At 38.8% G+C, this 22,437-nt stretch overlaps 3 protein-coding genes across 3 annotated transcripts; 2 read left to right on the top strand and 1 right to left on the bottom strand.

The window, feature by feature from the left end:
• The first annotated feature begins 3,200 nt into the window (after window positions 1-3,200).
• On the top strand, window positions 3,201-3,869 carry LOC100477168 (keratin-associated protein 13-1). Its single transcript, XM_002926769.3, has one exon. The coding sequence runs from the start codon at window positions 3,252-3,254 to the stop codon at window positions 3,756-3,758; it is 507 nt and encodes a 168-aa protein (XP_002926815.1). The 5' UTR covers window positions 3,201-3,251; the 3' UTR covers window positions 3,759-3,869.
• A 6,436-nt stretch (window positions 3,870-10,305) lies between these two features.
• LOC100474410 (keratin-associated protein 14-like) lies at window positions 10,306-11,193 on the bottom strand. The gene has a single exon (XM_002926759.4). The coding sequence runs from the start codon at window positions 11,159-11,161 to the stop codon at window positions 10,658-10,660; it is 504 nt and encodes a 167-aa protein (XP_002926805.1). The 5' UTR covers window positions 11,162-11,193; the 3' UTR covers window positions 10,306-10,657.
• Window positions 11,194-14,971: 3,778 nt separating this feature from the next.
• On the top strand, window positions 14,972-15,319 carry LOC117801377 (keratin-associated protein 15-1-like). Its single transcript, XM_034655674.1, has one exon. It carries the CDS (start codon window positions 14,972-14,974, stop codon window positions 15,317-15,319), a length of 348 nt encoding a protein of 115 aa, XP_034511565.1.
• Window positions 15,320-22,437: the final 7,118 nt, after the last annotated feature.

The following is a 22,437-nucleotide window of genomic DNA, read 5'->3' as shown; positions in this document are numbered from 1 at the left end:
CAATACTTCTCATTTAAAGATTCTAATACTATGTATTATTATTTATAACCACAAGATGTGTTGTTATTATCCAACTTAGATTAGGAGACTTTCAAATTCTCTATTCTTGAAAATATATTCGTTGGACAAAGATATCATGGATGCTTTTCTTAAATGTGCTACATGAAATATTAAAGCACATTTCTCTCTGTAATATATTCTTGGTATTTCTCCCTAGGGATCATTTCATTTAAATTTTATAAGGTGGAGAAATATTGAAGATTTTTCAATAAGCATATCAGGGAGGTATCCAAGTATGTATTTTTTCTATAAATTATCCAAAAACAATGGTTGAGAACATGAGTTCAAATGCAAATTGTTTACTTGGGAGGGGAGACCAGCAATTACCTGCAGGGGAGTGGGAAATGTGACAGACAGTAGGAGGAAGGCAATGCGGGGTTCATTACTAAGCTAGGCACCACTGCAGACAGCTGAAACTCAATCCTGGTGGAGAATTCCCCACAGAGGGCTCAGCAAGCCCTTGTGGAGTGAAAAAGTCCTTGGGCAGAGTTTTATAGATACCCCCAGTAATCAGTACACTTCAGAATTTACAGATGATTACCCAGGGGATGTAGGCAGGGTGTGACGACTTCTGTTGGGAACGACGTGTCACTAGAAAAGCAGAGATACAATAAATATAGAAAGGAATAAGATAAGATCTGGAAGGATAAAATGGGATAAGAAAATCAGAAAGGTGTGAAGGCAAGCGCTGAATTCAGGCCATATTGTGGCACAATGTAAAGTATATATGCTATGGAAATGGGAGACCTGGTTGGAAAGAAAGGCTACATACCCACAATTGTAACATTTGAATTTCCTGAAATTTGGTAGGTGTCATCTACTACCAGGGAAACTACTCTAACAGGATTTTTAAATGGCTACCTTCACTGTAGCTCCTCACTTATTCGAATCATTCCTATGTATTTTAAAAAGAAGTATATCTTTCAAAATTATGTAAAATTAGCAAGTTAACATTGCTTTAAACATTGAACCCTTCTTTTCAATGAGAATAGAAAATCTGGTGAAAATACATCATCATCATCATCATCATCATCAATCATCATCATCTCTGTTTGAAAACTTCAGAGAAATACCTAAGTATTTTGAGTCCTAGGGATACTACATGGGTCAGGGCTGAAGTCAAAAGAAATAAGCCTACATCTGGAGTTGCTATTCTCTTAAAATTATATGTTGATTTTGAAAGTAGTGACCAAGAGGCTAAGATAAATTCCATAAACTCACTAGGCTTAGGAAATAAAATTGGAATTCAGCATCTATTGGAGTTGAGATCATAGCAAATATCCCAGACCTTAGAGAACCAATTCCTAGAAGTAAAATTGAAGTGCTAATAAACAGCTCTTCATAAGGATGAAGCCCAGGTTTGAATTATCTCAATCCCTGATTGGATTAAAATGGTCTAGGATGTTGGTGACCTTATCTTAGCAGCCTGCCTGAAACGTAAGTAAATTCTTTCTAGAGGAAGGTAAATCATTCTGGGATGTGTGTGTGTATATATTTCATATATATACTACTCTCAAAATATAGTAGGAATATGAGAAGAAAAGACTGAAACAAAACAGAACACCAGAAAATGGAATCTGAAATACACAGTCCACATGCCAAAATCAGACTTTAAGATACCTATGTGAAGAATTTAACATTAAGAAATAGGAAGATATTATCAAGGAATAATTATACTTAAAGAAGTAAAGACAGGATTGAGAATTTTGGCAGAAAATTAAAAGCCATGCAACAGAACCTCATTGAAATTTTGGAAATTTACAATATACTAACTGATCTGTAAAACTTAATTGATGTGTTTTATCGGGAGATGAAACAAAGCTAAACAGACAATTAATGATTTGGGAGATAGGATAGGAAGAAATTCCCAAAGTAAGTATAAAGAGATAAAATGAACGAAAACAAAGAAAAGAGTATGAAGCATATGTAACAGAGTTTAATAGTATATTTTGCTTATAATTAGAATATCAGAAAAAGGGAGAAACAATATTTGAAGAGACTATCATTGAGAATTTACCAAAATTGATGAAAGGCATGAGTAGAGCTGGCTTGACACCAAGATGGAATGAAAGTCTCAAGGATTACATTTGGGAAATGTCTGTCAGAGAATTGGAGGAGCGGGTGAAGAAGGTGAGGAGAGCTGTTAGACCCAGTACAAGTCTGACCACAGTGCCTGAGGCAGCCACACAGACTAGGCATAACTCCCCAAGGCTACTGGGGAATCCTCAGTCATTGGCCATCAGAGAAGTCCCCTGTGTCCCAGGACAGAGCTTATCTAGCTAGTATCTGCTGCCCTGTAGCACATGGGGCCCTTGGTCAACTCAGCCTCCTGCAGTCCAAGATCTGAGAAGGAGAGTCTCAGGGTTGATATGCATATGAATGAGAATCTGTTAGGATTATAGGCCTCATATCAGACACACTGAACCTAAAACCCAATTATTTCTTCCCTCATTTCAATATTGCTTAGCTCTTTGGTTTTCTTCCTAAGGCCCCTGATTGATCTGCACTTGTGACTCTGCCTTGGTTCTGTCCTTCACTGTAACCATGTCTCCAAATAAATCTCCAGGTTTCTCTCTGGCTTTAACCATCAATGGTATTTAGTTTGTATTGGCTGACATTCCCCCCCTTTCCATTGCATCTGAGACATACTGTGTAATAGAATGTGGATGTAGATGGACAATAATTTTGGAAAATGAGAAAACATGGTGACAAGTAAGGTCAATATTTAGTCTATTCCTATTAAAGCCAAAATTATACCTCTAATCAATTGAAAAAACAGAAAAATAGTTATATCTCATTCCCTGCCATTTAAGAAAAGTATATGCCCATTATTGCCAGGAATAAAACACATGAAGGTTATGGCAAAAGGAAAGGAAGGGCTTTCCTGGCGGAGATGAGATGAACATTAATGTCAAACAGTCATGGTATTTCTGACATAGGAGCAGTTCACTAGCTTTGGCTATAACACCAAAATTATAGCATCCAAATACAAGATATGGGAACTAGTCAACTGCAATTACAGAGATTACTGAGTTACACATATGTCAATGAGGGCACACAAATATGTAACGGATGACCGTGTAGGTCACCACACCCGTGGCTGAGAGTATATAAACACCCCATTCCAGAGATGAAATTCAAACAGAGAATCTTCTCACTGCCATTCAGCAGAATTCACATCTCCTGCCAACATGTCCTACAGCTGCTGCTCTGGAAACTTCTCCTCCCGCTCCCTTGGGGGCTACTTGCGCTACCCGGGCTCCTCCTGCGGCTCTTACCCCAGCAACCTGGTCTACCGCACCTGCCAGCTGGGCTCCTCCCTCTCCAGTGGCTGTCAGGAGACCTGCTGTGAGCCCACCAGCTGCCAGACATCCTGTGTGGTGTCCAGCCCCAGCCAGACGTCCTGCTACCGCCCAAGGACCTCCACGCTCTGCAGTCCCTGCTGGACGGCTTACCCTGGGTCTGTGGGCATTGGGTCCAGCAGCTGCCGTTCCCTGGGCTATGGATCCAGAAGCTGCTACTCCCTGGGTTGTGGATCCCTGGGCATCAGACCCCTCAGTTTTAGAGTCTATGGCTTCCCTTCCCTGAGTTATGGATCCAGATTCTGCCACCCAACCTACTTCACCACCACTAGGAGCTGCCAGTCATTGTGTTACAGGCCTCCCTGTGGACCTAGCTTCTATAGTTCAACTTGTTGAGGGTCCAGATGTCTTTGAGTATTGATCTCAAAGTCTCTACTCAGTACAGCCATTGTTTTCATTTCCACCAATTACTACTATTCTTTTATTCCTTATCATCAGTTTCTTGTAGCCCCAAGTTTTGTCTGACTGAACTTAATGAGTAATCTCAAATGGATTCTTAAATTCTGTACTATTGTTAGAATACATGATATTGGATTTTCATTGAAAAGCAACTGAAAAGGAAGATTATAATCTAATAAATATTTGTAATCTGGCATTCAAATATATTGTTCATCTTCTTTTTATTATTATTATTTGCCTGTAGTTTTTGTATTTTATGGATTTGGGAGATTTTGATAAAGATCAGTATGACTCTGAGACTGGGTTTGGTCACATACAATATAATAGATTTGAGCAAATTTCTTTTGACATTGGCTATGTTTTCTGCTGCGAATATTCATTTCTTGGAGATCCATATTTTGCATGTCTCAATGTCAGTGACACTTGTCTGAGAATAAGGATCATGAATTTTTGCTGATAAAGGAAAACAAAGAAATTGGTACATAAACTAGAAATGCAGACAACAAGAATACAATATAATTTACAAGGTGAGGTTATACATCAATAGACATGTACCTCAAAGTCCAGTCTTTGAGTGTGGATTTTCAGCAGAAAACAGATGATCTATGGATGCTCTTTGTTGGTTAGCCTAAGTGCCGTGATCCCTGCCTGCCATAGGCGATGTGTTCCTGAACCTTACCTATAAACATATGTGAGTTTTGAAATGATCTTAGATGGGGAGTAACTGGGTTAAGGAAGTTGGAATAACCTCCTCATGTTTCTCCAAGGTTCAGCCTTTCGAGCTAAGAGCAACACACCTGAGCAGTGTTGAACATTTATGCTTATTGGTCCTAGCCTCAATCCCCAACTCCCCAAAACAGAGCTGAAGTCAAGAACTTGGGTGCAGGTAGTTTACTTGGTACAAGATCCCAGGGAGCTGGTTTGGGAGATCATGGAAGTTTAGAAAAATCAGAAAGGAAAATCTCATAAAAGGATGTATTTTTTAGTTAATATTACAGTGGGCAATGGGAACTCAACGCTTCTGGGCCTTTTTAGGAACTTATAGAATGACTCTTGGAATTATTTACCCCAGGATCTGATCAACAAACAGAAGCATTTATCCATCAGCTTCCATGTCTCTCATTGGTTCAGTGTTGTCCCAGATGTAAGTTAACTTCCTGGAACTTCCTTCAGTGTGCAAATGAGGATTCACATGGGCTCCATTTGTTTTCCTGGCTGTGACCTCAGAGAAGCTCAGGTAGAGAGTGAAAGAAATGTTGTGTTTGGGAAGAGAAGCTGTCTGCACAAAGAGAGTTGAGGTCTGCGTGAAATTGTTGACCGTAACTGTGCCTGGGATCCACCGAGAGAATGACGACGTAAGGGAGAGCACAAAAGGTATCAGATATACCACTTTCATTTAATGCTCAAACATCCCTGTGAGAAAGATAAACATTATGTCCTATAGACTTTTCCAGACATAAGGGAATAAAAACTCAAAAGGATTAGAAGCTTGCTAAAGTTTATAAATCAAAGATCTTGTAGAATCTGACCTCTTGAATCTATCTTTTATTGTTCTTTCTGGATTTTATTTTATTTTTTTAATATGCAACTCTGTTTAACCAAAGAGTATCTGAGTACCTCTGGTACTACAGAAATTCCTTTATATGAATAGGCTTCAACTCCTATGGGATCTCCTTTCATTAGCCTCATGAATAGCATCCAGAATAAAGAGTAGGAATGAAAACAAATTTAGAGTTTTGGAGAAAAGCACGAAGGAAGGGTGAGCTAATTTCATTTGAAAGTATTTATATTAACTATAGTACCTAATAAAAGACTGAGAGAGAAATATTTGATTGCCTCTCAGGAAGAGATCCCTGGAAATCCTCCGTGTTGTGACAAATCCTATATTCTTCACATTAATTATTATTATTAGTGTCACACCATGATGTTTCCTTCCTCAATACCTAACACTATGAGCAAAAATAATTTTTTTAAAAAAAGCCCTCTCACATCTCACTTTACGTATTCAAGTTCAATACAAGCAACCAAAAATTAGAGATAATCAGCTTCTTGTTAAAAATTTTAAAAATGAAACGAATGAAAAAATAAAGATGATTCTTATGTAACTTGACAGATTTCTTAATTTCCTTTCAAATTCCGCAATACAAACACTGCTGCTCCTAGAAGCTTTTCTATGAAAATTAAAAAAAAAAAAAAAGTAAAATTGCCAAAATCTTGTGACATCTCCCAAAAACTGTAAACTGGATTCATATTGGTGAGTAAGGTTGAAGGCGTGGAAGCGGTCCGAGGAAAATCAAGGGAAGGTCCTTGAGTAGAGAAAAGGAGTACTGTTTGCTCGTAAGCAGCATAGGTGTGTGGGGCTGGAGGGGGAGGGGAAGATTTAGAATCTAGCTTGGCAGAATAGTAGCCCCTCCCCCTCAAGAAACAGAAGAAAATTTCTTGTGTGTGCTTTGTTATGTAATTAGCATACTAACAGTCTAAAAAAACCACAACACAAAGGCACAAGGATAATAACACAACAGAGGTGATTGATGAGGTAAGGAAAAGCATTGATTGCCAAACTAACCTACCGTGGGTGTACACAAAGGTTTAAAACTACTGCCTCAACTTTCAGTAGCAGAATATTCCAGTTTGTTTGGATACAGTTATAAATTATTTGTTTACAATACTTACAATTGTTATTTTTCTACATAGGAATCTTACTTGTCTTTACCAAGATGCTGTCCTTTACCAGATTTGCATTTTTTATTATTACTGAGGCAATTAATAATTTTATCTTCAATGTTGACCTTTTTAAATAACTTTATATTAACATCGTCAAATAGAGCATTATGAACTTTACTTGGATTCTTTGTACTGTGCTGGGGAGAAGAACATTTTACTTCTACCCTTGAGGTTCTTGAAATTTAAAACAGATGAACAGGAGTAAAACAAAAGTTTAATAACTTGTATAACTCCAAGGGGGAAATAACCCCTTGAAATGGCCAAAGCCACCCCCTTAAATACCATTTTCAGCTGAAGACAAAGGAAGACATTGGGAGTATGGAGTCAGTTATGGAGGTGACTAGGAAAATCTCAGTAAGCAAGGTTGATGTTATGCAGATTGAGGTCCTCACCCTCACTGACAAGAGTTTCCAGACTGTTGAGTCCTTTCCTTTTTTCCTGGCACAGGGTAGGAGATACCTTTACAAACAAGTTTTTCTTATGAATATAAATGTCTCTTACAAAAGGGTAACTTCTACTCAATTTTCAGATCTTCTTTTGTGTCTGCATTTTCTTAAAAATAACCAGCTTAAAATAATTGACAGGACAAGGTGGCATATTTGGAGGTGGCAGATTTTGCTCCCCTTCAAATGGATGAAGAAATCAAACCATTACTAGAATTAGTTCATTTTCTATGGGAAGCATTTGACAATACAGACATAAAAGTGCCTTCATCTAATCCTTGGTGAACTTTTCCTACTGCTAACAGAAGAGCACATAACAGCTATTGCTTTGGTGTGTGTGTTGTTCTGCATGCGCAGGAAAACTTAGGGTTTAACATGAGTGAAAATGATTTGGAATAGTTATTTGACCTCCATGAAAATGTATGCATTCCAGTGATCTGTTAACACACCTTTTGCAACTGCTAATGATAAGTCATCATCTTTGGAAGCAACTGGTGACACAAATTTACCAGAAACGGAACTCAAATACAGAAAGAAAATAGTCTTATTTGGGCCCCAGTTAGGACAGCTGCCCAGGAAACAGGATCTTCAGGAGAATGAAAGTGCTCCAGAGAATGAACAGTCTTTACAGGGTAATATACTTTTCTACATCTTGGAAAAGCTCAAAAAATTGTAGATGAGCATATAGGCAGAAATCCCACATTTGAACATCAAGGAATTCAGGGAGTAGGAGCACTGATCTGATCGCTATCTCAAGGACAAGATGGTTTTCCTTTAGGCTACTTGTCCACAAAGCAGATGAACAACGCATGCATGGTGGGCCATAAATCAGACTTCTGGCTTGAACAAAGTTTCTGTACGGTCATGCTGACTTAGAAAGAAGGCTAAAATGGCTTCCTTTGTGCATCAGGCCTTTAGAGAGTTTTTCTCTCATCACAATCATCTTTTTTTTTTTTTTTTCATCACAATCCTCTTAAAAGAACTTCTACTTTCCAGGAGCATGGCTGGCTCAGTCGAAAGAGCGTGTGACTCTTGATTTCCAAGTTGTGAGTTTGAGCCCTGCATGGGGTGTAAAGATTACTTAAGTACACACTTACATAAATAAATAAATAAATACACACACACACACACACACACACTCACACACCCCTCAAAAAACACTTCTAAGTTCTTTTGAAGGAGTTGTTGATGCTTCTTCAGCAAAATTGTCTCTAACTTTTCATGTGGTCAGTGACTTTGCTGAACCCCATGGTGGATAATAAATGGCATCAAATTGTTGTACTAATTAAATATTCACTATCAACTTACTTTAGGAATAGAAATTCTGTATTCACTTTTTTCATTGAAGATGAACTTTCAATTTTAGCTCATTGCTCCTAAAAATAATTTTTTTGCAAAGTTTAAAGAAGAAAGATGTTCCCAGACAAAAGGAATAGTTGCAGATTTAAACAATATAATATATAGTCAAGCCACCCCAGCAAGCATGTAAATTATTCTTTATATGCTGTACGGCAGCCTCAGTTTCATGCTCATATTTCCATCCACAACCCATCAGTAATTCTCAAATTTCTCACTATCTCCACCTACTGGTAACTTGGTGTATATTATTGCATGCTGGGGCCTAAGGAAAGAGCCATAGCAGTACTTAAGGCTAGGTTAGAAAAACAAATGACCCATCACCAGGATTTGAATGTGTGAGCAGTCCTACCTCTTGTATCTGAGTGTAATTTGTCTTTCAGTGATCCTCCTGCACACTGTCTTTGAAAGCAAAGCGATAGTTCTATATTACTCAAAAAAGTATGAACAAAGGAAGGTTAGAAGTCTTGTCTTCTTCCAGATTTAACATTGGTTAAAGTAAAACCACCGCCCACTCTACATGCATCTTATACTCCACGAGCTACAAGCATGACCAAAGTGGAAGTGTCCCAAACCAATCTCACTTATGTTAATTCAATTATCATTCATTATAAATAAAAAGTAGAAAAAAAAATCTAAGACTGTCACCAAATGTGACTGGATATGGAGACAAACAGAATGAACCAAGACGTATGATTTCCCTGTGGGTAAGAATCTAGTTATCCGTGCCCTTAGTAATGTTGTCCTTGACTTAGTGGATAAAAGTCTGGGGCAGAACTGCTGATTCCCGGGTTATCAGCTGCCTGGATATTTAGCTGAATGCTATAACAATAGAATATTTGCATTGGTCTTAAGTCTTGTTTTGTTGTTGTTTTCAAACAAGTGTTATTAACCAAACAACCAAAAAGCTGGAGCAAGTAGGGATTTCATCAAACCTACAGGACTGACTATATTGGGCCTGCTTACTAATAATGTTGGAATGTGTTAGATACTTCATTTAGAGACTTGATTTCTTTTTTATATTATTATTATTTAGTTTTTATTTTATTTATTTATTTTTTGCATCTTTCATTTTTTTTAATGATTTTTTTATTATATTATGTTAATCACCATACAGTACATCCCCGGATTCCGATGTTAAGTTCGATGCTTCATTAGTTGCGTATAACACCCAGTGCACCATGCAATACGTGCCCTCCTTACTACCCATCACCAGTCTATCCCATTCCCCCACCCCCCTCTCCTCTGAAGTTTTTATTTTAATTCCAGTGTAGGCAACATACAGTGTTATATTAGTTTCAGGTGTACCACGTGATGATTCAACACTTGGGACTTGATTTCTTATGTCAGTTGAGTGACCAAATCTAACTCACTAACGTCTAACTTCCTACTGGAGAGCTTCACTCCACTTCTGCATGTGCTTTAGGGTATATTTTATGAGAGTAGCCTCCCTTCCAAAATTATGTGGTGTATTTAATATCCATTACAATTTGTAATTATTTTATATAAAAACATAGAAATTTCTAACCCTGTACAGAACAAAAGGCCACAATGGTTCATAGTCTTAAAAGTGGGTTTCTAGGTTTTATCATATAAAGGTATGGAGTAGATATTAAAGATAATTTCTTTCAAACCAAAAAGACAATTAATGATTTTATTTTTTAAAGTATATATTTTAGAGAGAGAGCACGAGTAGGGAGAGTAGAGGGAGAGGGAGAAGCCAACTATGTGCTGAGCACAGAGCCCAACATGGGGTTCAATCCCACAACCCTGAGATCATGACCAGAACCGAAATCAAGAGCAAGACGCTCTACCGACTGAGCCACCCAGGCGCCCCTTTCGTAAAAAATTTTTGAATGATAAATACAAATACAGAAATATCCAGTCAGATATTTAGAAATAGTTTTGAAGACACAGAGCAAACAAATAATATGAAAACATATATGTGAATGTCATGTAACATATTTTTATTTAAACTTACATTTTTCCATTTTGTAAAATTTGAAACAAATGCACTAGGAGAAATAACCAGGAGATAGTAAGAAAGATATTAAGAAAGAAATATGTTTCAATATTACATCTCTATATAACTACAAGAAAGCTGTTTCGGCATCTTTCTTCAGTGAATGTATTTTCCAATTACCAGAATTCAAATCATTTCTAAGCCATAGTAGGTAACAGTACAAGTCAAATTTGTAAGCTAATGATAGGACAGAGATCAACGGATAGCATGGATCCTGACATAGTTGGTATTGTGGTAAATTACTGGACACAGTAGGTATTTGCAAGCTAATGATATGTTCAAACGTAAGATTAGTAAAAGCCAGATCCACAGGTTGGTTGGTAGAAAGCAGACTGGCAGCTTCTAGAAGAGAAGTGGAGTGGACGATAAAAGCTGGATCTACAACCCAGAGATGAAAAAGCACTGGGACCACAGGCCACTGATTGGAAACCACCCAATCCAAAGCCCAGAGAGGGAGAGCCACAACCAAAAGATTGAAAGCCGCTGGAGCCAAAGCCCAGAGACTCAGTGAGAGTCGTCTGGCAGGGACTGAAGAATGTGGAGGTCCTCGAGGGGAAGCAGGATGTCTGGCAAGGTCTGGACACCAGGTAGGACGTCCGGCAGCTGGTGGGCTCACAGAAGTTCTCCTGGCAGCCACTGTAGAGGGAGGAACCCAGCTGGCAGGTGCTGGGCGAGCGGAGGTTAGTGCTGCAGAACAGGTTGCTGGGGTAGGATGAACCACAGAAGGATCCTGGGTAGCGCAGGTATCCCCCAAGGGACTGGGAGAAGTTTCCAGAGCAGCAGTTGTAGGACATGGTGATAGGAGATGTGCTGTGCAATGAGAAGATTCTGAGTTTGAATGCCACTTCGTGGACTGGGGCATTTATATACCCTTATCATTGGGTGTGCCATCCGCGTGACACATAAAAACAGGTTACCTTCTGCTTTTAATTGAATTGAAAAGATCGTCATAATCAAACATACGTAGTGTTTGTGGTTTTACAACTGGAAAGTGCAGTAATGCGTGTGCCTTGGAATCCAGGTAATAGTGTTGAATCTTCAAAGCTATTAGTCATCTCCCTCTACCAAAGGTCACCCCGCAGATCGCTCAGAGCCCTGCTTCAGAGGTAGACAGTGTCTGCGATGAGGAAAGGTGGCTTAATTAAAAATAATTGATACCCCTTTCACAATCTGCCTCAAAATTGTTGCCATCTGGATAGCCAAGTTGCTAACTAACTGAACTATTCATAGTCATTTCTTTTAAACAAAAACACACGTTGATTGTTGCCAAGCACGTTTACTTAATGAAGAGTGTCATGAGGAAGCAGCAGTGGTAATGGCAAGATGTATGAGGATTTTTTTTTTTTTAAATCAGATCTCAGTTTGAATGGCTTCAGTGAAATAGTTTAACTGAGGTTCCCTTATTTACCGTGTTTCAGCTTAAACTGTATGCAGACTAAGAGTCGATTTTAGTTTTTCTTTCTTTTGTGTGAGTGTGTTTACTGTGGCATAAGTTAAATATTAAAATTGCTTTACATTAGTTTGGAATGTTAGAGGGGATTCATCTAAGATGCTGAAAAACCAGTAAAAATCACAAAACATGGCAAAAATGCCCCATGTCTTTTTATCTCTAATCAGAGGCAGTGTGGATCACTAAAAAAGTTCCCCAGAACCTGGAAAATGCTCTCGTTCTAAAGAAAGTTTATAAGGTAATTGCCTTGAAGTATTGGACCGAAGGAGCCATCTTAAAGAGATTCTTCCTTGCCTCAGAAAGCAACATACATCACTTTGACTTAAATTGTTTTCAGGTGTTTCTGACAAGTATTACAAAATTTCTAAAATAATGGTCATATTTTTTCTGGTTCTATGACTTGTATTCCACCTCTGTGTAGTAGGGTAATGAAGATTGATACCCTGAGGAAGAGGAGAGATTGAGAAGGTTTATCTTGCTGTGGCTTCTGTGCCGTTTGAGTCGTTCCTTTCACACTAAAGCATTTCCCTTCCACTTCTGAACAAAAGTGTTGGAGTGCAAAAAACCTCCATTTTGTTGAGAAAAGAATGTCCAAAACTTACCAAATATCTGACTCATAGGCTATTCTTCCACAGAAATAGCTGTGGTATAAGAGTGGATAACATTGAAGCAAGCGAGCAAATTCAATTTAGGTGAGTTAAATGCCTATGTGGATGTTTTGATGTTCAATGCTTTATTCACAAACAAAATGGGAAGGTTTGGGATCTAGCAGAATGCTTTTTGCTATTCATAATTAAAAATCCTGATAAATAAGAATCATTTATTTTAGAAACAGGAGACAAACGATATTAAGTGATAAATGAAACATGCTCAAAAACCAATTTGTCTGCTCACAATGTTCAGACCCGTAAAGTTTACCATTTGGAAGTTTAGCAATTATCTCCAGTCCTCTACCAGACTGGAATCCCATTTACAATATCCTGACAAGATATTCCCAGTGCCCTCAAGATGGAAATCTCATTAGCTACAAAAGTGGCTTGTTTTAGATTTTTAGCTGAATCTTCCCTTAAAACTTTCACCTAGTAATCTCAGTTCTTTCTAGAATGAGTCTCAGCTCATTTCCATTGGACAACACATCAATTTTTGAAGATGGCTGTCTTGGAGGTTTGCCCACTCCCACAGGATATTTTAAGCCATTTCCTGCACCCATGCACTGCTCTGCTTGTGGTAGTCAAGTCATGATGCACTTGATGATACTAGTCTTCTAGGCAGAATATATATGTCACTTGATACATGTGTCACATCACAGGTCCCAAACGCATTCATTCTTTATTTCACATTATCATCTGTTCTGATGCCCCCCACCCTTATTTCAACTTATAAAGATCATTTATAGCTATGAATTCTTCCAACACTTGACTTTCTTTGAAGTCTACATGGGGTAGACACTTTCCTAATTTCGTGATTTTCTCTACTTTCTGTAGTAAAATTCCTACCCTATGAAAGGAAACTAAGAGAACAAAGGCCCATTTTTTTTATATGCAGTGCTTATTCTTTTGTTCTCAGCAGCATCAATCTTACCAAAAATTTACTTAAACTTTATGGGGATGAAGAGTGTTTGATAATTTATCAGTGACTTCTATCAAAAAGCAAATCAACTGCAGGGCAAGGATTCCTCGCCTTCAGTATTTTTACTTCCAAGTATTCCTGCAAATATTGGACACTTTATTCTTTTTGTTTTGTTTTGTTTTAAGATTTTACTTATTTGAGAGAGAGCAAGAGCATGAGCAGGGATGAGGGGGAGAGGGGGACAGTGGGAGAGGGAGAAGCAGACTCACCATAAGCAGGGAGCTTCACACAGGGCTCGATCCTAGGACCCGAGATCACTTCCTGAGCCGAAGGCAGATATTTAACTGACTGAGCCACCCAGGCGCCCCTGGACCCTTTATTCTTTCTTTTCTTTTCTTTTCTTTTCTTTTCTTTTCTTTTCTTTTCTTTTCTTTTCTTTTCTTTTCTTTTCTCTTTTCTTTTCTTTTCTTTCTTTTCTTTTTTCTTTTTTCTTTTTTCTTTTCTTTTTCCTTCTTTTTCTTTCTTTCTTTCTTTCTTTCTTTCTTTCTTTCTTTCTTTCAAAGCGAGAGAGCAGAAGCAGGGGGAGCCACAGAGGGAGAGGGAGAAGCCGACTCCCTGAGGAGCAGAGAGCCCGATGCAGGGCTCGATTCCAGGACTCTGAGATCATGACCTGAGCTGAAGGCAGACGCTTAACTGACTGAACCACCCAGGTGCCCCCAGACCCTTCATTCTTAAATCAAAAACTTATACACACAAAAGCAGCTTGGGTACTTTTGCTGTAAGAAAACCAAAATCCGAATGTGCAGGACACTCATTTAGCTTTTCTACCAATTAAGAGTTCTTAGTGGGTTATTTCCTCTATAAGGTCCACAAGATTTGGGAGATGAAACAGATATTAAGAATTGTGGGGGCGCCTGGGTGGCTCAGTCGTTAAGCATTTGCCTTCGGCTCAAGGTGTGATCCCGGCGTTCTGGGATCAAGCCCCACATCGGGCTCCTCCCCTGGGAGCCTGCTTCTTCCTCTCCCACTCCCCCTGCTTGTGTTCCCTCTCTCGCTGGCTTTCTCTATCTCTGTCAAATGAATAAATAAAATTAAAAAAAAAAAAGTACTGTGGGGGGTTTTCTGTTCTCAACTGGATTCCTAAACTTGGAATAAAATAAATATCCCCTCCAGACTACAAAGTATTTTTTTAGAAATTTAAACAGAGCAAAGTTCTCACTGTGTTACCCATTCGATACAATATCTTGAGGGATAGGATAAAGAAAACACCAATCGTATAGGGACAATTACCATACGATTTTATTCATGTACCCAAGCTAGTTGAATGACAGATGACATCTTTACTCATGAAAAAAATTGCTTTGAAAAACTAATGAAATTCTTTCATTTAAAAGTCTGCCTCCAAAAAAAAAAAAAAAAGCCTTTGAAGGTTGGTGTATTTCATTTTGCCTGGAGACTAATTAAGCATTCTTATTAAAATGGGCACATGCTACTAACCTATTGCTAGGGTATATAAGCGTCCAGTAGAAGGTAACAGACACACTCACCAAACCTCCCTGCAACTCAGCTTAACCCAGAACTCCACATGCATTACAACTGCAGCCCTGGAAACTTCTCCTCCCACTCTCTTGGAGGTTACTTGGGATACCCAGTTTCCACCTATGATTCTTTCTACCCCAGCAATGTAGTCTACTCTCCCAGCACCTGCCAGCTGGGATCCTCTGTCCTTGGTGGCTATCAGGAGACCTGCTGTGAGCCCACCAGCTGCGGGACGTCCTGTGCTGGGGCCAGATCCTACCAGACATCCTGCTTCTGCCCAAAGAATTCCATCTTCTTCAGTCCCTGCCAAACAAATTACACAGGGTCTCTGGCCAGTATTTCCACATCCCAGAGACCCTGTGTAATCACGGATATTGGACAGGCTACACGTTAAAGTTTCATATGGTACAGACATAACAGTGAGATAATGGGGAATATTCAGCAACTTGATCCAAAAAAACGAGAGCTAAAGGCTGGTTGGTAACAAGTTGACTGGCAACTCCTGGAAGAAAAGTAAGTTGGACGACTGAAGCTGAACCCACAGCCCAGAGACTGGAAACCAGTGTTTCTACAACCAAGAGACCCGCGCCTTAGTATCCCTGCCAAGCTCAGTAACTGGCCAAGAAGAGGACAGGGGATGACGTCAGCATGAATGTGGTGGTAGATTCAGAGACTGACAGCTGGAGATGTCAGTCAATTATGCTCCCTGCAGAGGGCAGTGTGAGAGGGACATTTTCATAGCTTCCAGGATGTTTATTGATTTACAATAAATCAAAATAATGATAAATGGTGAAATGATAAATGAAAAGATGGAATTTTTCATGAATCAAGTTCAATATCTTTTTTTTTACTTAGTTTGATCAATAAATTAATTACTGTAACAAACCCTATCTAGGACTTAGTCAAACTCTAACTCTACAGCTGAATATGAAAAGGAATTGAAAATTATTGGATGGTCATCTTTGATTTTAAATATAACTAATGTTTTAAACATGCTAGATCCAGTAACGCATAATTAGGAAATTGCTTCAATTTCTCCTGCTATTGAATTTCACACTTGACCTGAGGGCTCTAACTAGCCTGGATGTTTGAACAATTCCATGGGCAGATCTATGATCACATTAAGATATTAAGGAACACCTTTATCTCACATTAGTAGTTAATTCCAATCCAGTATAAATTAAAAACCAGCCTTACAGCTACATCAAGGCTTCTCCCTTTTCCCTTAATTTAGGCCTGTCATGTGATTTGACAGGCCATTGGTGACATGATCATTTGATTTAACCTCCTTGCTCTACCTTGTTGTCCGTCCATGCGTTGCTCCCGACTTGTCCTGTTCAAGTGGAGGAAAGAAAATAACTCAGGTCATCTTTCTCGGCACGCTTTAGACCGCTTGTGTCATCGTGACTTCCTTGTTTCAGGAAACTTTTCCTGGGAAAAGATGAGATTAAACCAATGAATTGTTTCACTGCATGCTTCAGGAAACTCCTATGGACTAGCTTATTGGGCACAATGGTCTGTAGACCTGGAAAAACAGAGCCCAAAGTAAGCGACCATTTGCTTATCAAGAAACTTGTGTAGTACGTTCTCTTTGCTGTGATCAGCAGTCCTAAAGTATCACGTAATAAGTTTGCCCAGTCCCAATCAATTTCCTGCCTTGACACCGTTTGAACCCAGAATCTCACTTCTAACCCCTCTCTTTGGAGTCACAGCTAAAACTCTCCCGGCATCCCTCCTCACTGCAGGAAGTTTGGCTATACTTCATTTTGTTTAGGTAACAGATTGGTGATATTCAAAGGTGTTCAAAGGAACATAAAAGTCTTCACTTAGCTAGTGCTACTTGTGACTCTGTCTTTGCTGCTGAATATCCTCAGTTTTCACAGGTGTCTGAGTACTGGCTCTTTCGCTAGTGGAGACCGTGGTGTGTTTTCCAGAAACCATCTTGTTGGGGCGCCTGGGTGGCACAGCGGTTAAGCGTCTGCCTTTGGCTCAGGGCGTGATCCCCGCGTTATGGGATCCAGCCCCACATCAGGCTCCTCTACTACGAGCCTGCTTCTTCCTCTCCCACTCCCCCTGCTTGTGTTCCCTCTCTCGCTGGCTGTCTCTATCTCTGTCAAATAAATAAATAAAAATCTTTAAAAAAAAAAAAAAAAGAAACCATCTTGTTATCACCCCATATCACTCCCTGGAAACTTCTGCACTGAACGATCACCTGAAAGTTAGCACACTCTTCCACAGCTTCTCGTTAGCTCCTCACTCTCAGTTCCTACCCACCCCTTGCAGCTTTCTTCTGCTACCATGCACTTCCTCTAGAGACCTCTTGGCCCAGAGGAAACACACACACACTAGCTGCCCACCCATGGAAGCAGAGTTTGCTCTTAGAACAGCTTCTTTCCTCTCAGCCCACCCTAATGACTGGTTGCAGCTTTCTAAAAGAGAAACAGAATACTAGTCACCATAACTCACAGTCTCCGAGAAACATAGACAACTTTCTGCCTTGTCCCCTCGGTGGCACTGAGGCACAAAATCCCACAGGTATCCCAATCCTCTCATTAACATGGCACGTCTAGCAAATGTATCCTGTACTTTTCAACTGTCCTCACTAGGTCAACATTCTTTGTTTTCTTTGTTTCATATATTTTACTAATATTTTTGCTTGACAGAAAGAAGAAAGGTTCGATAAGAGTTGAAATATCTGACATAGCTCATGCTTTAAGAGATTTGTATTCTCTCGGAGGTGTATTTATTCATCTAATTGCTTCAAAAATTTTTGTTTTCGGTTAGGCTTTCATCGAACAAACATTTGTTAAGCTCCTGTCATATAAAATGTTCCTATCGTGTAGGATAAGATCACTGTCGCCATTTCTGGCAAGCCATCACACTGTCCCCATGTGGTCCTTATGACCTTGTCTCCCTTCACAAGGAAGGAGAAGCACTGTGTGTGTGTGCTGTGTTGTGGAGGGGGGGGACACTGCCGTTCTACCGGACGGAACTACATCAGAGTAAACCTCTCCCCCTATGAATTCTAAGCCTCTCTTGATGGTTAAAACATTCTCGAAAACTATAAAACGGTGTGGCCACACCTTCTCTTGAGGATGTGACTAGAGAAAGAGAGATAACGTATGTACAGAGAGAGACACACACAGAAAGAGAGAGATTTAAGGAATTGGCTCCCGTGACTGTGAGGTCTGGCAAGTCCAAAAGTCCGAGGTGGGCCAGAGAACTGAAAACTCAGGCAGGGCTTCTATTTACCACCTTCCTCTAGAAGAAACCTTTGTTTTTGCTCTTAAGGCCTTAACTGATTGGACAAGGCCCACCCACATTATCTAGAACAATCTCTTTAAAAGTAAACTGATATAAATGATAATTAAATCTACAAAACGTATTCACAACAGCAGCAAGACTAGTATTTAACCAAACAACGGGGCACCATAACCAGTCCAGCTGACACATAAAAGTTATCTACCACAATCTCCATTCTCTTAAAAATCTGGGCTGAGGGTATCTATTTCATAACATATACAGTATAAATTAGTGCATAAGACTTTAAGCAAGAGTAAATTAAAATTTTACTTGTAAGCAATCTTCGTCTCAGTTTATAAAATTATTTTCATGCTTTTTTTTTTAGATCATTTTTCAGATTCTGAAGTTTAATTTGTAAGAGAGATTTCTAGCAGTTTCATGATTGCTCACTGGGATATGGAAACCTCTTAGTACATGTCTATGTGTGTTCATAAGAATAATTTCTTTTCTGCTAATGATCTCTCCAGTGCCGTCCTGCTAGGAACACAAGTCTGGCCTAGCTGTGCACATGAGACATATTAGGGCAGAGGGCAATGTTCAGGGAATTTATTTCCAAGAAATTTTTCTTTTAAAGATTCATTTATTTATTTTAGAGAGAGAGAGAGCACATGAGCAGGGTTGGGGAGGGGAGAAAAAGAATCTCCAGCAGACTCCCCACTGAGCACGGAGCCCGATGAGGGGCTCCATCCCACAACCCTGAGATCATGACCTGAGCCGAAACCAACAGTCAGACGCTTAACCAACTGAGCCACCCAGGTGCCCCACTCCCAAGATAATTTTTAATCTATTTGCCCATCTCACGCTATTTCTGGTCATCATATCTCTCATGTTTGCTTCGTTTATTAGCTTTTGTCATACCCCACCCCATTTTTGTCATGCCTTTCCTTTGTCGTTCTCGACCTTTCTGCTTTGTGTCCTGCACTTTATCCAAGCATTCATTCTCTTTATAGTTTCCATAGCTCTCGGCACGATTAGCATTTGTGTTGGTACTTTGTCAGGATGGGGGGTCTTGTGCATTGTGAGATGTGTAGCAGCTTCCCTGGCCTCTTCAACTAGATGCCAATAGCACTGCCCCCTCACACGCGCACACCCCTCATCCCCCTTGTAACAATCACATATGTCTCCAGACATTACCAACTGTCCACTAGAGGCAAAATTATTCTTTGTTTAGAACCACCAATTTAGATGGCTATCTGGAGAATGAGCTGCTTGGGATAGTTCTTAACTGTGAACACTGGACGTATCCCCCATTTGGGATGGAGATAAGACAGTGAAAATAAAATATTGTATTACTCCATGCATGAATAAGGTGTAATGAGTGATGACTGCTGAATAAATGTGTGGATATTTCGTAAATCTAAAATAATGTTGAGAGGCGCCTGGGTAGCACGCTCTTTAAGTGTCTGCCTTCGGCTCAGGGCGTGATCCTGGTGTTATGGGATCGAGCCCCACATCGGGCTCCTCCGCTGGGAGCCTGCTTCTTCCTCTCCCACTCCCCTGCTGTGTTCCCTCTCTCGCTGGCTGTCTCTCTGTCACATAAATACAAATAAAATCTTTAAAAAAAAATAATGTTGAGCTACTTACTTGGCAAATATTATGCCACTATTGCACATGAATGTAGTAATTGTGATGATGTTCATAATTGTAATGACCTGTTCAACTACAGTCAGAGAAAAAAAAAACGGCATTTTTTGTGACCAGTTTCTCAGTCCCAGAACATCTAAGTTGTCTATTGGGATCATATTCACTCTTTGATCATCCCAGACCAAGGAGAAATAACAAGACTTAGATTATCTCCTCACTATATTTCAGATAATTAAGACCAACTGAGACCAATTTCTGGTTTATGGACTCTGCTTTAATATCTTTGGGTATTCTTAGGGCTTTCTTCAATTTGTCTGACTCATTCTGTGCACTCCACAAAAAAAAGACCTCAATTCTTCATGTCAACCGGCAGTGATGGGGCTGATCATAAACTACATTTCTCCATTTTGAAGCTTTGAAGCTGATATCACGGGTTTCACTCTCTAAATATCTCAACACCTCATTTCAATTCATCATATGAGCACTTTACCGGCTATGAACTTCTTCAGCTGTGCCTACCAAATATTTCGTGCTAACAAGCATCTGCTCAAAGGATTCATACTTCAAATACAAGAAAACAAGTTCATTAAACAAATATCTGTCCCTGCTACATGACAGGGTTTATGTTAAGTCCTGGAGGATGAAAGTTTAAGCAACAATGTAAAGGAATTGATGCATGGCTATCAAAATTATGAACTAACTATAACGTTAGTTGGACTGGCAGAGTCTCATGAGAAAAGAAATGAAGATTGGAGGACTTTTTCCAGAAGAAGTAAAGCTCAAGTTAGGACCTAGAGGACAATGCATTTGGACAGGCAGAGTAAAGTCACAGGAAAGGAAATAGGACAAGTACAACGTGCAACGCGCTTGTTTGAAGAAGTGCCAGGACGCTTTCTTTCCCTTTGCATGCAGAAAAGAGCTTGAACTAGAAGGGCTCTCTGGCCGTGGATATCATGCTAACGCATTTAGATTATATTTCGAATGGAACAGGAGAACAGTGGAAATTTCTGAGTAGTAATTCTAGAATTTCCTTCTGTCACCTAAATTTGGGGGGATATATTTTTAAATGAGAACTTTGATTGTTTTAGCCAATATTTCATTTGCAAAAATACTTCTAATTCACTTTTTTCTCCCCATGTTTTTTGATTGGAATCCTTGTGGCCAGAGGTACTGGAAATATTTTGTGGTTATGGGCTATATCCTACCTTCCAACTCTTGTCAGCTTGTCTGAAAGGAACCCTCAAGACAGGAATGTGATTTTCTACATAATTTGTTATTTTCAGAGTATCATTTAATAAAATGTTAGCAATTGATTCATCATTATACCTAAAAATAAAAATTAGTTGTGAAAATCAAGATCATTGGTCTATTCACTTTTATGTTATTTTTAAAAGCACTTGTCAAAATTTCGTGGGCTTTTATTTTTAACTATACATGTTATAGCAATATAGTCTTATAATCCACGGAACAGTATAAAGAGTTGGGTTGTGTATTTGGCTTTATTTGTTTGTCTGTTTTTTAATAAGACATCTCAGGTACAGAGAAGTTTATTTGTCCAAAATCACACAGCTAGTCAGTATTATACTACAAACTCAGTTCTACTTTTAAAAGTCTATTTTTTAGAGAACCATATAATCCTACACAATGAATAAAAATAAATAAATAAATAATTAAATAAATAGAACACTCATCTTGATGACAGTGAACTGTCACAATCTTCTAGGTAATAAAATGTCTATTTGACTTAATAACATTTCCAAGCATTTGACATCAAGGAAATAGTGACCATTACTTTTTTCAAAGATCTTAGATAATGTAGAATTTACTTATTAGGAATCCCTGACATTAACAAATTGCATTTCCACAAATTTATTTTATGAATCTCTGCAAAAGGTAAATGAATGCTAAAAAAATTCTAAGTGGATATGGCAGGACATATGATGAAATATTTAAGAATATTTATTTGAGCAAGTGGAGCACAAATTGAGGAATGATAATATGAAAGAAATAGTCTAGAGAATTGGATGGCATTACATACAGTTGAAGAAAGGTCCTACCTAGATTTTCATATCTGCGCAAAGACAGGTGTGTTCATGCAAAAGACCTAAGTAAAGAGCAGGCTTTTTGTATAAGAGACAGTGCATTCCCAATAAACCCATTTGGCTACTACATTCTCATAACTACTAAATTAGAGATTTCTAACTATTATGATATTAACTTAAGTATTGGATTTTACATAATTGTAGAGGAAACACAAAAAGAACCAGCAAGAAAATTAAGAATATGGAACATTTTAATTTTGCTCTTTTATATGTCATGCTTAGGATATTTTTGCTGCATACTGAAACAAAGTAATGAAAGTCGATAATGATAAATTCTAAATTGCTCAAGCTCATAGTACCAGGCTGCTGTTAAGCTGTGGTCAATTAATTATAAATTCATTCTATTTCCTTAAAAATCATGAAATGTGCCAATTTTGTACAGATTCTTTAATGAGAAATTAGGATTTATTTAGTTTGTCCATTGTTCCCCTTAACCCCCAAAGATACTCTGTATTTCAATGGGTACACATAACTATTCAATATTTATTTATATTTTTTATTCTGTTGCATATATAACCATTTT

This window comes from Ailuropoda melanoleuca, chromosome 1 (assembly GCF_002007445.2).
Source record: "Ailuropoda melanoleuca isolate Jingjing chromosome 1, ASM200744v2, whole genome shotgun sequence".
Taxonomy (NCBI): Eukaryota; Metazoa; Chordata; class Mammalia; order Carnivora; family Ursidae; genus Ailuropoda; species Ailuropoda melanoleuca.
This window is presented reverse-complemented; position numbering and strand designations above follow the sequence as displayed.

Coding starts and splice junctions, on each gene's coding strand:
- LOC100477168 (XM_002926769.3), top strand. CDS start 3,252: ATGTCCTACAGCTGCTGCTCTGGAAACTTCTCCTCCCGCTCCCTTGGG.
- LOC100474410 (XM_002926759.4), bottom strand. CDS start 11,161: ATGTCCTACAACTGCTGCTCTGGAAACTTCTCCCAGTCCCTTGGGGGA.
- LOC117801377 (XM_034655674.1), top strand. CDS start 14,972: ATGCATTACAACTGCAGCCCTGGAAACTTCTCCTCCCACTCTCTTGGA.